At 49.6% G+C, this 14,016-nt stretch overlaps 1 protein-coding gene across 1 annotated transcript in view; it reads left to right on the forward strand.

Annotated features, from left to right (window-relative positions):
• Nucleotides 1-14,016, forward strand: part of Parva (parvin alpha) — a 158,443-nt gene that overhangs the window by 106,407 nt on the left and 38,020 nt on the right. The window contains exons 2-4 of the mRNA XM_004634882.3: nucleotides 2,418-2,507; nucleotides 2,588-2,658; nucleotides 4,227-4,329. Of these exons, the coding sequence (XP_004634939.2) occupies nucleotides 2,418-2,507; nucleotides 2,588-2,658; nucleotides 4,227-4,329 (264 nt within the window). The remainder of the gene's footprint in view (nucleotides 1-2,417; nucleotides 2,508-2,587; nucleotides 2,659-4,226; nucleotides 4,330-14,016) is intronic.

Below are 14,016 nucleotides of genomic sequence, written 5' to 3' on the forward strand. Positions count from 1 at the left end.
GAGAACTTGGTGATGCTTTGGATTTTTGGCTTGAACCGTTGTACAAGTGGTGGTCCCATCTAGGATAGGAGTGGGAGAGAATAAGTCTTTTTTTAGCAGTATGAGGGTGTTGGAAATCACAGGTTCTGTTTTAAGAGCTTCATTAATAGACTTACCCGAAAGGCACCGAGTGAGCGGTTCAGATGCGTAAGCCTGGAGCCCAGGGTCAGGTCTAGGCTGGAGTTTTATGCGTGGGCATCCTCGGCATTTAGATAAATGGCATTCCGTACCATCCAATTGAACTTCCTATGCCATGGGATGTGCTCCATGCCTGTCCTATCTGGGACAGTAGGCACTGACACACACAGGCCACTGGGCACTTAAATTGGGGAACCAAAGATCTGTTTCACTGAAAGGTAAGTGGCACAAATAGCTAGTGGCTCCTGTACAAGACAGCAGAGACCTACAGGTAAGAGAAAGTCTGGAACAGCCACAAGTATCTTCCCTAGCTGGAAGCTGAGGCTTGCACTCATATGTGAGATAATTTCATTTGTGCTGCCCACTGCGTGTGCAGTTGTGTGTCCTGGGCATGGTGGTCCATCCATCCTTGTAATCCCAGCAACTCCGGGGACTTAGGCAGAGGGATCACAAGTTTGAATCCAGCCTGGGAAACTTAGTGAGACCCTGTCTCCTAAAAAAAATAGTTGTATCTTTTTATGAGAAATAGCTGGTGGAAAAGTAATCTATTAGGCTGCAAGGACATATTAGAAGAAATCATAAGACCATAAGGAAGCAGGTGTAGTCAGCTAGAAAATAAATGCAATCTAAGGGGCCAGGAAGATGGCTCAGTGGAATAACCGCTTCCCTGGCAAGCGCAAGGGCCTGAGTTCAATCCCCGGTTCCACAAAAAAAAAAAAAAAATGCAATCTCTTCCTTCCAAAATCATTGAAACTTTGAAGTTGCAACCCATTATCTTTCTCTTGTGTTTTGTGGACAAGAATTCTACTGAAGGCTGGCTGGCTATGGATCTGGAGATCGGAGGCAGTCGCTGGGTGACGTCCACGTGCTGGGCCAGGGCCTGCTAAGGGAGTGAACCCCAGCGCTTGCTTTCCCGCTCCATCAGACAGGCTCATTCCCTATCCAACTGCAGCTATCAGTGAGTCTGCCGACTTGAAAGAACTCTTTGTAACTGGCTGCCTGTTGCTTAAGAGTTCTTGCAAACCTATGCTGGCAGTCAGGGAGGCCAGAGTCAATAAAAAGAAAAAAAAATTAAATAGAAAGATGGCCCATTGCTTTTATTAAGGTTGGTGGCAGCTCCTGTGTTAGCTCCTTAAGAACCTCTTAGTGACCAACACCTTCAGCAAAAATGGTCTTTCTATGCTTAATTGGTGAAAAGTAAGAGGCTGTGAGTTGGCTCCCAGGCAGGGTCATCCGAGGTCGGCAAACATGCAGCGGGTGCCCGTCCCACAGTAGGGTGGGTGGTGGGGATTTTTTTCCCAGGGCTCCTTGCAGGGGGTGGAGGGTGCTCATGGAAGAGCAGGTTGCCAGTCTTGAGTGGTCCTTAACCCCTTTCAGTACTGTTCAGCAAAACAGAATTGTAAATTTCTAGGATTTGAAAAGTGGATGCTGGTCATCCCGGGAGAACACTTCATTTTCAGCAGGAGAAACAGACTTGGAGAGGTAACCTTGCCTGGCCCTGGGGTCCCACAACCATGAGAGCTCACCAGCCCAGCCCAGAGCCCAGAGAAAGATCAGGACAGAGAGGTCCTGATGCAATCTGTGGTATGGAGGCTGCAGGGAGGCCAGGAAAGCCAGAACAGAGCTACAGTCCAGGGAGGGTGGCCTGAGGTGACAAGGTTCACATTAGACCCAGCCTGGAAGGAGGCATGGGCAGCAGGCGGGGCCCTCGCAGCCAACATGATGCCCACCTTGCTTCTGTTCACCCTGAGATCTTTGCTGAGGGGAGGTGCCTTTCTATAAAGGGGAGGCCTCTGTGTACCCTTTTTTTTTTCTGCTCTGGGGATTATTGTATCAAGGCCAGAAATGGAGTCCCGTCTGCAGTGCAGATTTTTTATTTTGAGATGGGGCTTACCAAGTCACTAAATTACCTAGGCTGAGCTCCAACTTGAGACCCTTCTCCCACGGCCTCCGGAGTGCTGGGATTATAGGCCTGTGGCACCAGGCCCAGCGAGACCTTCTCATTTTCATTCCCTGGAAAGCCAGGGAAATGACCTGCGGAAGAGGTGAGATGAAGGGAATAATTAGATCCTTTCAGCCGGGCGAAGCCATAGATCGATTGCTGGCTGAGTAACAGCTGTAATCTAACCCTGATGAGGCTTTTCCTCCATTTCAGTGTCAAACACAAGTGCTACCCAGATAAGATGTGAGCCCCCTGTGGTCAGCCGCCTCAAAGTGACCAGTTCTTCCTTCTCTTTCAGTCTCAGAGCTTCAGGAAGAGGGCATGAACGCCATCAACCTGCCCCTCAGCCCCATCCCCTTTGAGCTGGACCCGGAGGACACCATGCTGGGTAATGGCCTCCTGCCCCTTTGCCCGAGTTTAACACCTCCCCGCGCAGCCGCTCCACTCACTGCTTTTTCTTTTTTAAAGAGGAGAATGAAGTGCGGACGATGGTGGATCCAAACTCACGCAGTGACCCTAAACTCCAAGAACTGATGAAGGTGAGGAGCTGGGGGAGGCAGCCCGGGTGTCCCCACTCAGCAGGTGTCTGTGGAGCTGCTGCAGTCACAGCAGTGCCTCCCTCGGGCAGCTCAGGGTCTGCAGTTGCCCTCTGACCTGACCAGTGCCCCTTGGACAGTGTTGGGCATAAGCACCAGAGAAGTCAGGACCAAGGAGTTCACATTGGCAGGACCTGAGCCCATGAGGACATGTAGCCTCAGGCTCCTCAGAGGAAGTAGATAAATAGCCCTGTTTCCTGCCTATATCTGGGCCTTACCCTAGAGTCCAAGTCCTAGAAAGAAGGTGGCCATGGGTCGCGCAGATGATGGCTTAGAGGTCTAAGTGCCTGCATAGGCAAACACAGGGACCCGGATTCAGTCCCCGGCACCACACGCCTGAGCTGGCCCAGCCCTTGGTGCACCAAGCAGGCCATCAGGACCTCGCATGGTGGTGTATGCCTTTAATCCCAGCACTGGGGAGGCTGAAACAGGAGGGTCACTCTGAGTCCAAGCTGCGTGCTCCATCCTGTAGGGAGACAGGGCTCCTGCATCAACTCTGAGAGAGATGGAACCATTCTGGGTCCAGGTTGTGTTTCCGGGGTACCACAAAGTGAGCAGCTTCTCCTCCCCTGAGCCCTCTGCCAAAGCAAAATGCTCCTCCTTTAAGTTGCAGCTGTTGATATTGTGTCTCAGAGATAAGGAACATGACGAAGATGATTTGGTTCTATATAAATACTTAGCAAAAAAGAAAGGAAAATTTAAAAAGCAGTATACAAGTGAAAAATGGGCTGGTGATACGTGCATCCCAAGGATGGTGTTTGCGGTGACAGAGCATCTGCCTGGCACATGCAGGTCTCGGCCAGTGACAGCTGCTGAGGGCCTGGAGGCCAGGGATCTCTGCCGTCTGCAGCTGTGAGCTCTGTGAGCTCGGCTGAGCCTATTTCCTCCCACGGTGACCAGTCATCCCTAGGATGGGGGACCCCTCGTCGACTGTCCTGAGGGGAGGGTGCTTCACACAGGAATCGGACTGCTTTTAATCCACTGTCACTGGGTGACTCTTCTGCACCATCTAACATGGGAGATACTCGCATAGTGTTTTGGAGATAGGGAAGCCGAGGCTCAGATTCGTAGCTCACGGGGCTACACAGGCACAAGGTCATAGGTGACAAACAGGTGCCCACACCAAAGGTCACAGAGGAGTGGACACACACTCCTAGATGCCAGAGGCACACACACACACAATCAGTGAAGTGGCACACAGAGCCGCGCCGTCGTAGAGCTGGGTTTCAACCCGTCTGTGTAACACCAGAGCCCACCTGCCCTGAGACCGCTGTTTGCTGTTAGGGAAACAGTGATGGGGCCAGAAGAGATCAGCAGAGATGCTGATACTGCCAGCCCCAAGGGCTGATGCCCAGAGCACACAGCACTTCCAGACTCCTACTGGCACCTGCCTGCCTGTGGCACTGGGTGCTGTGGGTCACTCTGCTGTCTTTATGGGCAGATCATTTAGATTACAAAAGCTGGTCTGTGTGAAAACACCCCATGCCTCTTCTCTTGTCCTCTCTCTGTAGGTGTTAATTGACTGGGTTAATGATGTGCTGGTCGGAGAGAGAATCATCGTGAAGGACCTGGCCGAAGATTTATACGACGGACAAGTGCTGCAGAAGCTCTTTGGTAGGAGCGCGTCGAGCATGGCCAGGTGGCCGCCGGGTCCCCGCGAGGCGGGTGCTGCGTTCCCCTGGAGGGCCTTGCAGCCGTGGCCTCTCTAGGTGTATCTACATGGGGAGGGCGTGATTTTAGACTCTCATTCATGGGTACATATGCCTGTGTCCTGTGACCCGTGGCTGTGTGTGCATGGCTGTCTTCTCTGTGGACTGAGTGCATACGTTCTTCTGTGATCTACAGACGTGTGTGTGTGTCCTTCTGGGATTCTTGTATGTATAGGAGTGTGTATTCCTCTGTGACTTATGGTCCTGTGTGTGTGTCCCTCTCGCTTATGGATCTGTGTATATATGTTCCTGTGATCTGTGTGTGTGTGGCCCTCTGTGACCTATGGGTGTGTGTATGTGCCTGTGCGTGTGTCCTGTGGGCCTGTGTGTTTCTGTATCATCTGTGGACATGTGCACGTCTGTTCCTTGATGGTCTGTGGACCTGTGTGTGTCCCCCTCTGTGTGGGTGACAGTATGTGTGGGTATGTACCTCTGCTGTTCAGGTCGACGTGTGTCTCCACTGTGCATCTCCGCTGTGCAGGTGAGTACGTACACTGGTGTTGCTTCCCAGCTGTTCATGTGGAAATGAGCATGGGAGAGGGGCTGGAAGGGAGAATTCAGGCGCGACCTCTATGTGCAAAGCACGAATCCACCTTGAGTGAATGGGGTTTCCTCACCAGGCCTCGTTTTATCCCTGCCCCAGATGCCCTCCCACCCAGGCCCTAGGCTCCGGGTCTAGCTGCCAGCTAGCTACCTCCCCTGGCCTCCCAACTGAGTTCATCTTCTCCTCCAAAGGTACCTCTTTTCTCTCCATGACAGTCTGGTCTCATGCATCGTGTGTCGGAAGGCCTGTTTCTGCTTGCTCAGAATCTCTCCTCATCCAGCCTGTGCAGTGCCACTCTCTGGGTTGCCTCTGTCGCATCTGCTGAAGAAGCTTCCCACTTCCCCCTCATCCTAGTCCTTCTGCTCTGTTGCCTCTGCAGCCGGCTAAGGAGCCTTCGACATCTCAGGCGCAGTCTCTCCAGTCCTACCTGAGAGCTGCCAGTGGCTGTCCCCCCAGCACACTCCCAGACACCTTAGCATAGCATTCCGAGCCTTTCGCTGTTCTAACGCTGGCTGTGTGCAGCCTCACCACTGGCTGCTCCTGGCCTGCAGCTCTCACCATGCGGCCGTGGATAGAAAGCCCTCAGAACAGCACCCGCCGCCTAGCAAATGTCAGTGAGTGTCTGGACCCACTGTGGTTGGTTTTACTATCCAATCCTCCACCGCTGCATTATAAGTACCCCGTGCACAGTCATACCCTGATACTCGCCATGCTCTTCTTTCTGCCTCTGCTACCTTTCCTCCTTTATCTCCTTGGGGAATCATTATTGCTCATCCACCCAATCTTATCTCTGCCCCTTGGACCCAGGACAGTCACATCCAGAAAGACAGCTAAGTGCTTTTCTATGCTCACCCTCCTCATATATGTATCTGAGGGAGTACACAGCCTACACATGTGCATGGTATGTGCAGGTCTAGGTGTACACACACACACACACATGCAGGGTGAACACCTCTAATATGAGAATCCAGCGTGCTCCAAATGCTGCCACAAGTGGAAAATTCCACACACCTGAGCCTATGTGATGAGTTACACTCAAAACATAGGCGCACTGGATTAAAGCGCCTGCAAGCAAGCGCAGGGGCCAGGGGTTCGATCCCTGGGCCTGCCTTCCTGGCCCCACTCCCAGGGCGCGCTAAGATGGCAAATGAGACTGGGCATGGTGGCTCGAGCCTGTAATCCCAGCTCTTGGGAAGTGTAAACAGGCGGATCACTACGAGTCCTATCTAGTAGTGAGACCCTGAACACCTGTAGACCCTTCTCTAAAATACAGAAAAAAAGAAAAAAATATAGGGGCACCAAAAATATTTTTTAAAGTTCCTTTTCAGGCTGTGTAAGTACCCCAAGGCCTGTGAAGCGTACATGAGTTCTGGGTTTAGACCTGACGGCCAGCCTTGAGGTAGTTGTATATGTGTATATGTGTGCGTATGTGGGTGAATAGGCAGACAGACCCAAATCTGAAGACGTTCTGAAATTTGAGGCTCTTCCAGTCCTGCACATTTTGGATGAGGGGTTCGTGACCAGTACAAGTACAGATCTGCACACATACACATGTAGTACATGGTCATGCCTGTCAGGCTTCGCATGTTGTTTATAGCCGTTTCTGTAAATGCACACGGGCTCCCAAGGTTCCGAGCCCTGTATTTATTTATCCAGGCTTCTCTAGCACTAAATCAATGTATATCGAATGGGTGAATGAATGGCTCATATAAAAATCTCGTAACTTCTAGGAAGCTAAGCTGATTTGAGACTCAAACATCAATCTTAATGAGTATTAATATTTAAATGTCGTAAACTGAATACAGAATGGAAATGAAGAGCCTTTGGCGCATGGAGGGGTGAGAAGCCACGAGCCTCATGGAGTCTCTCCCGGTGATGCAGCTCTCGACCCCTCCAGCAAACCTCTCATCGGGATCTGAAACTATCTGGACATATTCTGTGCTAGGCTTTCAGAGCAAGAGTAGTGCAAGGCCCCAGAGTAAGGGGACACAGTCCCGAAGTCACCTCGCCTCCAGGAAGGGGGACAAAGCAGCCCAGTAACACTTCAGTGTGGCCCCCAGCCAGCTGTCACTTATAATCAGATTAAGGTTATTTCAGACTTCAGCTTTTATGTCAAAAAGGTGATTCGCTGCAGAAGTCATGGTTTTCCTGGGAACTTAAATTTGGATCTGTAAGGATGGCCATATGCATTCGAAACCTGTAGCTGGGATTCCCAGAAAGAAAAAAGTGGTGTGCAGGAAAAAGCGTACATGAGGAGCTCCTGGGAGGGACCAGCCTGGAGACAGAGATTTGAATGTCCCCTGGGATCTTGAAGTCCCTCCAGCCATGGCAGTGTCTTCCTTCTTCTGTAGCCAAGCTTCTCAAAAGAGCGCTTTGCGCTCCCTGTGTCTGCCCCATCCCTCCACTGACTTCTCTGGTCAAGATCAGCAGCGCCAGTTCCGGCTTCCTCTCGGAGTGCAATCGTCCCCTTGCCCAGCCAGGCCTTCTCTGGGCTTCCTCCTGTCCTCATTCTCATCCACTTCCCCACTCGCTTCTCCACACACTCTTCCTCTCCCCTCTCCTTCATTCCTCCTGTTGTTAATCACAAGCTCTGGCCTACAGAAAGTGCCTCAGGTCCACCCCACTTGCCGACCAACCAGTCCATAAAACTCTGAAAAACGTGCCTGGAACCTTATGTGCTCGGTTCATTGTTAGTCTCCTGCCCTTGCTATGAGCCTCAATGCACAGAACTTCCCATTTTTCTTAGCTGCTCTGGCTCCAAAATCCTTTTCTACTTCCTGCCTTGGTCATATTCTGGAGCTCTTCCAGACTGTGGTACCAGTATCTGGACTAAGGGATTAAGCTTAGAACAATGTCCGTCTGCATTACAGACTTCCTTTGGGTTTTACCAGCCTTTAATGTGATGTCTTGTTTTGACTCTAAAATCTAATCCAGGATCTCATGTATTCATCATCAAGTCTCCTTTGTGCCCTTCACTTCATAGCAGTTCCTTAATCTTTCCATGTATTTTATGAGTGTAGTACGTAAGAGTGTTGGTCAGTTATTTTGTAGAATATCCCTAAATCTGGACTTCCCTGATGTTCTCATGACTAGATTAAGATTATATACTGACGGGAGGAATTTCGCAAGAGTGAAATTCCCTCTGCTGTGTATCATATCTGGAACCACAGTTTGAGAGTTGGCCGTACAGGAAATAAAAACCTCCGAACTGCATTACTGCAGTGACTGAGCAGGACAGAGCCTTAGGCTGGCACTGGGAGCTGCCGTTGTGCTGGGGGCTGGCTGCAGGTGGATGCAGGGGGCCAGCACCGGGAAGGGGTGTCACCACCATCCAGAGGAACTGGAGGGTACAGCAGCCTCCGCTGTGGCAGTTGCTTCTCCGGACACACTGCTCATGGTCATTGCCAGCAAGTCGCCAGATTTGGCCCATCCATATGCCACTCATCCAATCCGTGTCATAGGAACAACTCTAGCCCTCTCCACGCCTCAGAGGGAGAGTCCCCAAAAACACAGAATGAGGAGAAAGTGCCTCCTCCCCTTGCCAAAGAGTCACCCCTATTCTTGTCCCAGACTTACCAATTTCTGGGGCAACTGATAGAGGCCACAGCCTCGGTTCCTCTAGAGGCTGCTGTCACCCCGTGGTGCCTACCAGAAAGTCACAGAATCTTCCCAAGTTAGGACACTTTTCCAAGCATCCAGTTACACAGTTAATCCCGTCCGTGGTGACCTGTGATACTTGCATCCCTAAGACCTAGGTGACCTAAGCAAAAAATGTGATGGAGAATGTTACAGAGACAAATATCACAAAAAATGTGATGGAGTCAATGGAGATACCGATTTCAGGGAAACGTCTACACAGCACAGTGAATCAGTTCATTTGACCCTGAGCCACCGCCTGTTCCTTATCAAGGTGTCCTAACTTAGAATGGCAGTGAGTTTTTTTTATGGTGCATTTGACTTCATGGAGGCTTATCTTTGAGTACAGGCCTGTACTGGGGGACAGATGAGGCCGACTTGGAGGGATGAGAGTGCTGAATCTACAGTGTTCTTCCTTCTGGGTTTCACCGTAACATATTGTTACAGGCAGCCAAAGTAGATAAAAATATTACAGGCAGTCAGACAGGTCCAGGCCCTTGAAGGAGATAACACAAAGGACAAGATACCTTACAACTGTGAGAGGGACGGATGCTCCTGCTGTGAGCCAGACCTAAAGACCAGAGATCAAACAAATGCTAAGCTCCCTAAAGATTAGCATCTAGGATTGATCTTCACCCTGAGAAAGCCTGAAGAATCATTCTCTGGTGGCTACCAGATAAAGTCCTGTTTTACGTTCATACCCACTTGCTACATGACTTGCTTCCCCATTTTGTCTTGAACTTAATCAATTTTACCTGCGCAATGGTGCTTGTAATCTCATTGGTTGACCATAGTTTTGTCCCACCTCATGCCCACCTAAGTGAGTTCCCATGTTCTCCACCACCATAGTCCTGCCTCACCACATGGTTTTACTCTATAAAAGTCCCTGGAAGAGACAGCTTCCTAGGGACAGTGCACCCAGAGCCCCCTCCTGTCCCTCTCTGGGAAAGGAGCTTTCTTTCCCCAGTAAATATATTCTGCTCATAACCTCCGTTTGTTCCTAAAATTCCTTGTTCACTTTTAGAGAACACAAACTCGTGCAGGTCAGGTTGGGAGATTATTTTTCCTCTGTATCATTTGGAGGCTCCCTGTATCATTTGGAGGTTACCCAGCCAAGATCAGTTTTTCCCCTTATCAATATGACTGAAATAGGGCATCGCCAAGTGTGAGACCAAGAAGGAGGTGTTAGTCATAGAATTTCTGTAGAAGGGGTTTTGTTTTATAGGTAGGAGTGTGTGTGTGTGTGTGTGTGTGTGTGTGTGTGTGTGTAGTTTTCTCCCTGATGTACCCTAAACAGTGAATTTTATATTCATGTTAACCTAACCGAGTAAGATTCATTAAGCAAAAGCCATTTGGTTGACCATCTGCTAACTGCTGAGTTGGGGGATGTAAAAGTAAATGTGACCCAGTGCTATCCTCAGGTTCCTCTCAGCATGGTAGTCCAAAGGGCTAGGGGACACGAGGAGATGTTTAGAAAAGGCTTTGTGAAAGAGGGGCAGTTTGAACGGAACCCTGTGGAAGGAGCAGAATTTCAGTCAGATGGGGAAAGGGAAGCAGATTCTGGCCAGCACGACAGCAGGATTGCGAGGAAGCCCTGTGGAGTTTGCTGAGGGGCAGGCGAGTGTTACAGAGACAAGGAGCAGGCCGGTGGGTGCCTGTCACAGTGGCTGGGTGGGCCGTGTACCAGCAAAGAAGCCGAGACCCTGTGCCGAGATCTTGGTTTCTAGCATCTCAAATAATAGGAACGAACCAAGGTATCTTCGAAAGGGCTCATTTTAGGAATTGAGCTAGAAATATAAAAAATGAGCCAATTTACAGTGCCAAAAAGAAGTGCTAAAACAAGAAAGACAGAAACCAAAAGCAAAAACACAAATATAGATGGGTCTACATGGTGAAAATATCTAAAACCAGCCCACAAGAGTTACCAAGGGCTGAGGCTAGAATCCGCAGGAAGGAAGTGGGGGTGGTATTAATAACAGATTGAAATGCAAAGTCTAAAATAAATACCCTTGTGCCATACAGGACGCACTTGAGGCACTGTAGGAAAATGGATGCTCCTTGAGACCGGGATGCTGTTACATAAATCAGACTCACAGGCTTAAATAATGAACGGTTTCTTTTACGTGAGAAACCCAAAATATATAAAGAGCAAAATGAAAGCTAAATAGTAGGAAATAGGGAGTTAGATCTTCCTCAAATGGAAAGGGGATGGAATAAGAATTACAATGTGTTATGTAGGGGCTGGGGACGTAGCTCAGTAGAATAAGTACTTACCTGGCAAGCGCAAGGTCGTGAGTTCAATCCCTGGTACCACCACCAAAAAAAAGATGTGTTGTGTATGTATACGTGCCCACTCGCCATAAGGAAAGTGAACGTTATATACCACAAATGTGGACTAATAAAAATAAAAACTATAAAAATAAAATAGATACCCTTAATTCCCTTCTGATAGAAATAACGGAGTAAATGAATAAATAGGAACAAAAAGTCAGCTCCCTCATAAAAGCATCCTAAATAGCGTCTATAGGTACAGCCCCACTAAGGAGATAGAGCCTGACTGTCTACTTGAGAAAGCCGAGTTTAGTGACTGGGCTGCAGGGAGCAATATAGGGGAAGGCCATGATGGCAACCTCTGTGGCCCCCTACCTCTGTGGCCCCCCACCTCTGTGGTCCTCTACCCCTGTGGTCCCCTACCTTTGTGGTCCCTCACCTCTGTAGTCCCCTACCTCTGTGATCCCCCACCTCTGTGGTCCTCTACCTTTGTGGTCCCTCACCTCTGTGGTCCCCTACACCTGTGGTCCCCTACCTCTGTGGTCCCCTACCCCTGTGGTCCCCTACCCCTGTGGTCCCCTACCTTTGTGGTCCCTCACCTCTGTAGTCCCCTACCTCTGTGATCCCCCACATCTGTGGTCCTCTACCTCTGTGGTCCCCTACTTCTGTGGTCCCCTACCTCTGTGGTCCTCTACTTCTGTGGTCCTCTACTTCTGTGGTCCCCCACCTCTGTGGTCCTCTACTTCTGTGGTCCCCCACCTCTGTGGTCCCCTACCCCTATGGTCCCCTACCCCTGTGGTCCCCTACCTTTGTGGTCCCTCACCTCTGTAGTCCCCTACCTCTGTGATCCCCCACATCTGTGGTCCCCCACCTCTATGGTCCCCCACCTCTATGGTCCTCCACCTCTGTGGTCTCTCACCTCTGTGGCCCCCCACATCTGTGGTCCTCTACTTCTGTGGTCCCTCACCTCTGTAGTTCCTCACCTCTGTGGTCCCCAACCTCTGTGGTCCCCCACCTCTGTGGTCCCCCATCTCTGTGGTCCCTCACCTCTGTGGCCCCCTACCTGGACGGTCCTCCTTGCCCAAGTCCCACTCACCCCATGAGAAAAACACATGGAAAAGCCAGCACTCCTCACAAATGATATGGTCATGAAAACTAAGGAAAGACTGAAAAGCTGTCAGAGAACAGAGGAGCTTAGGAGACAAGAATGCATGTAGCACCCGGACACTTTCTGGCAGCAGGAGAAGACCACTCAGGGAAAACTAGTGAAATCTGAACAAAGCAGGCGGCAGCAGTGACGTCATCAGTTGTGGCAAGCGTGCTGTGGAGGTAGAAGCTGTGATAGTCGGAGAACCTGAGGCCAGCGAATGCTGGAGCTACCTGTACTGTCTTTGCAGTATTTCTATAAATTAAACAACTGTTCCAAATTGAAAGTTTATGTCAAATAAAGGGGATGTGACCCACCTTATAGGGGACCTTGAGCTCACAGATTGTAACTGCTGTTGGCTCACGAACAAAGTGATGTGGCCAGAAAGGTCAGCTGGGACCCTGGGAGGGCTGCGGAGAGGTTCTGGAGGGAGCTGTGGGGCAGAGCTTCCCTCCGCGTGAGGAAGAAGGGTGTCGAACTACAGGAGGAGCAGGTGGGTGAGGACGGGTTCAAGAGACTCTGGCGGTACAGGGCTGAGCAGCTAGACATGTGCCTAGCGAGGGGGACTCTGAAGGGGAAAGGCAAGCTCCCCAAGTTTGGCCACATTGCCTTTTTTTTGAGAACCAGGGATTGAATTCAGACCCTTGTGCTTGCCAGGCAAGCGCTTTTGCCTTTGAGAGCTGCTTCCCCTGCTTCAAAATGCTGGAGCTGAAGTAGTAGCTGTGCTCAAATGGGACAGGAACAAACCAGAAGGAGATCTCAGTTCCTGTCTTGGCTTCATCGCCTGCACATATCGCTCTTCTGTAAGACCCTATTTTTGCAAAATCTATAAAACCCGTAGAGCTGAGCTGCTCAGTGTAATAACCAACTTCATGAAGCTGCTCATGTTAACATTTTAAAAATCTACTTCTGCCAGGACACTGGCTACATGTCACGTTCCAATAGGCACATATGGCTCGTGGCTACCACAGTGGACAGTGAAGACATGAATGTTTCCATCACAGCCACAGTTTGACTGATCCTAGGGTTGTTGAAGATGGCGTGTACTGGGGCTAGGGAGATAGCGTGGCACTCTGAGCCCCTGCCTGGCAAGCACAAGAATCCATGTTCCATCCCTGGTACCACATGCCTTGCTGGGCTCAGAACCCCCAGCCCAGCCATGGTGGCGCACGCCTGTAATCCCAGTGCTGGGGAGGTTGAGACAGGAGGATCGCTACAAGTCTGAGCTGTGTAGAAAGACCCTGTAGCAGATAGATAGATAGATAGATAGATAGATAGATAGATAGATAGATAGATAAAGATATGATAGATAATCTTAAAAAAAGATGACATATACTATTGTTCATAAACTGGGAGAAGCATTTTCTCACCTATGAAAACCTCAAGACCCAGTTGAAATCGTATTATCCTTCCTTTATCAATAAATAGTAGAAGAGTGCTCTAAAAGGTCATACTAAGCTTTAAAAAGCACAGTGAGCGCCATATGTATGTTCGTGTGTGCGCATGTGAGTGGGGGCACAGCTAATGCTTGTGTATTCAGGGAGCACCTGACAATCACCCACACGGAAAGAGCTAGGGAGACGTGGGGCTTCAGTGGAGAGCAAGGGACAGTCATTACATCTTGACTTTTTGCCACGTTACACATTATTAAACTCAAGTGGTCGAGAGCATTAAACTTCATAGCAAAACCAAATCTATCTGTCGATGTCAAATAATATTTGATACTTCTCTAACAGCCACCTCAAGTGAAACACGAAGCAGAGGAAACTACCTAAATAGGACAAATGTGATAAATAAGTTTTAAGCAGAATCTAATAGTGAACATATTAAATAGATGAATAGCAAAGACGCGACGTTAGGAACAAGGCAGAAATAATGGCCACTATCACTATTGTGTTTTAGAGGTTCGAGCTAATGTAATAAGCTATGAGAATGAATTTATATCTTCAAAGTTGTGGATGCCTAGTTTCTTAGATAAATTGTTTTGGTATAGC

Source organism: Octodon degus, unplaced genomic scaffold (genome assembly GCF_000260255.1).
Source record: "Octodon degus isolate 3935 unplaced genomic scaffold, OctDeg1.0 scaffold00067, whole genome shotgun sequence".
Taxonomy (NCBI): domain Eukaryota; kingdom Metazoa; phylum Chordata; class Mammalia; order Rodentia; family Octodontidae; genus Octodon; species Octodon degus.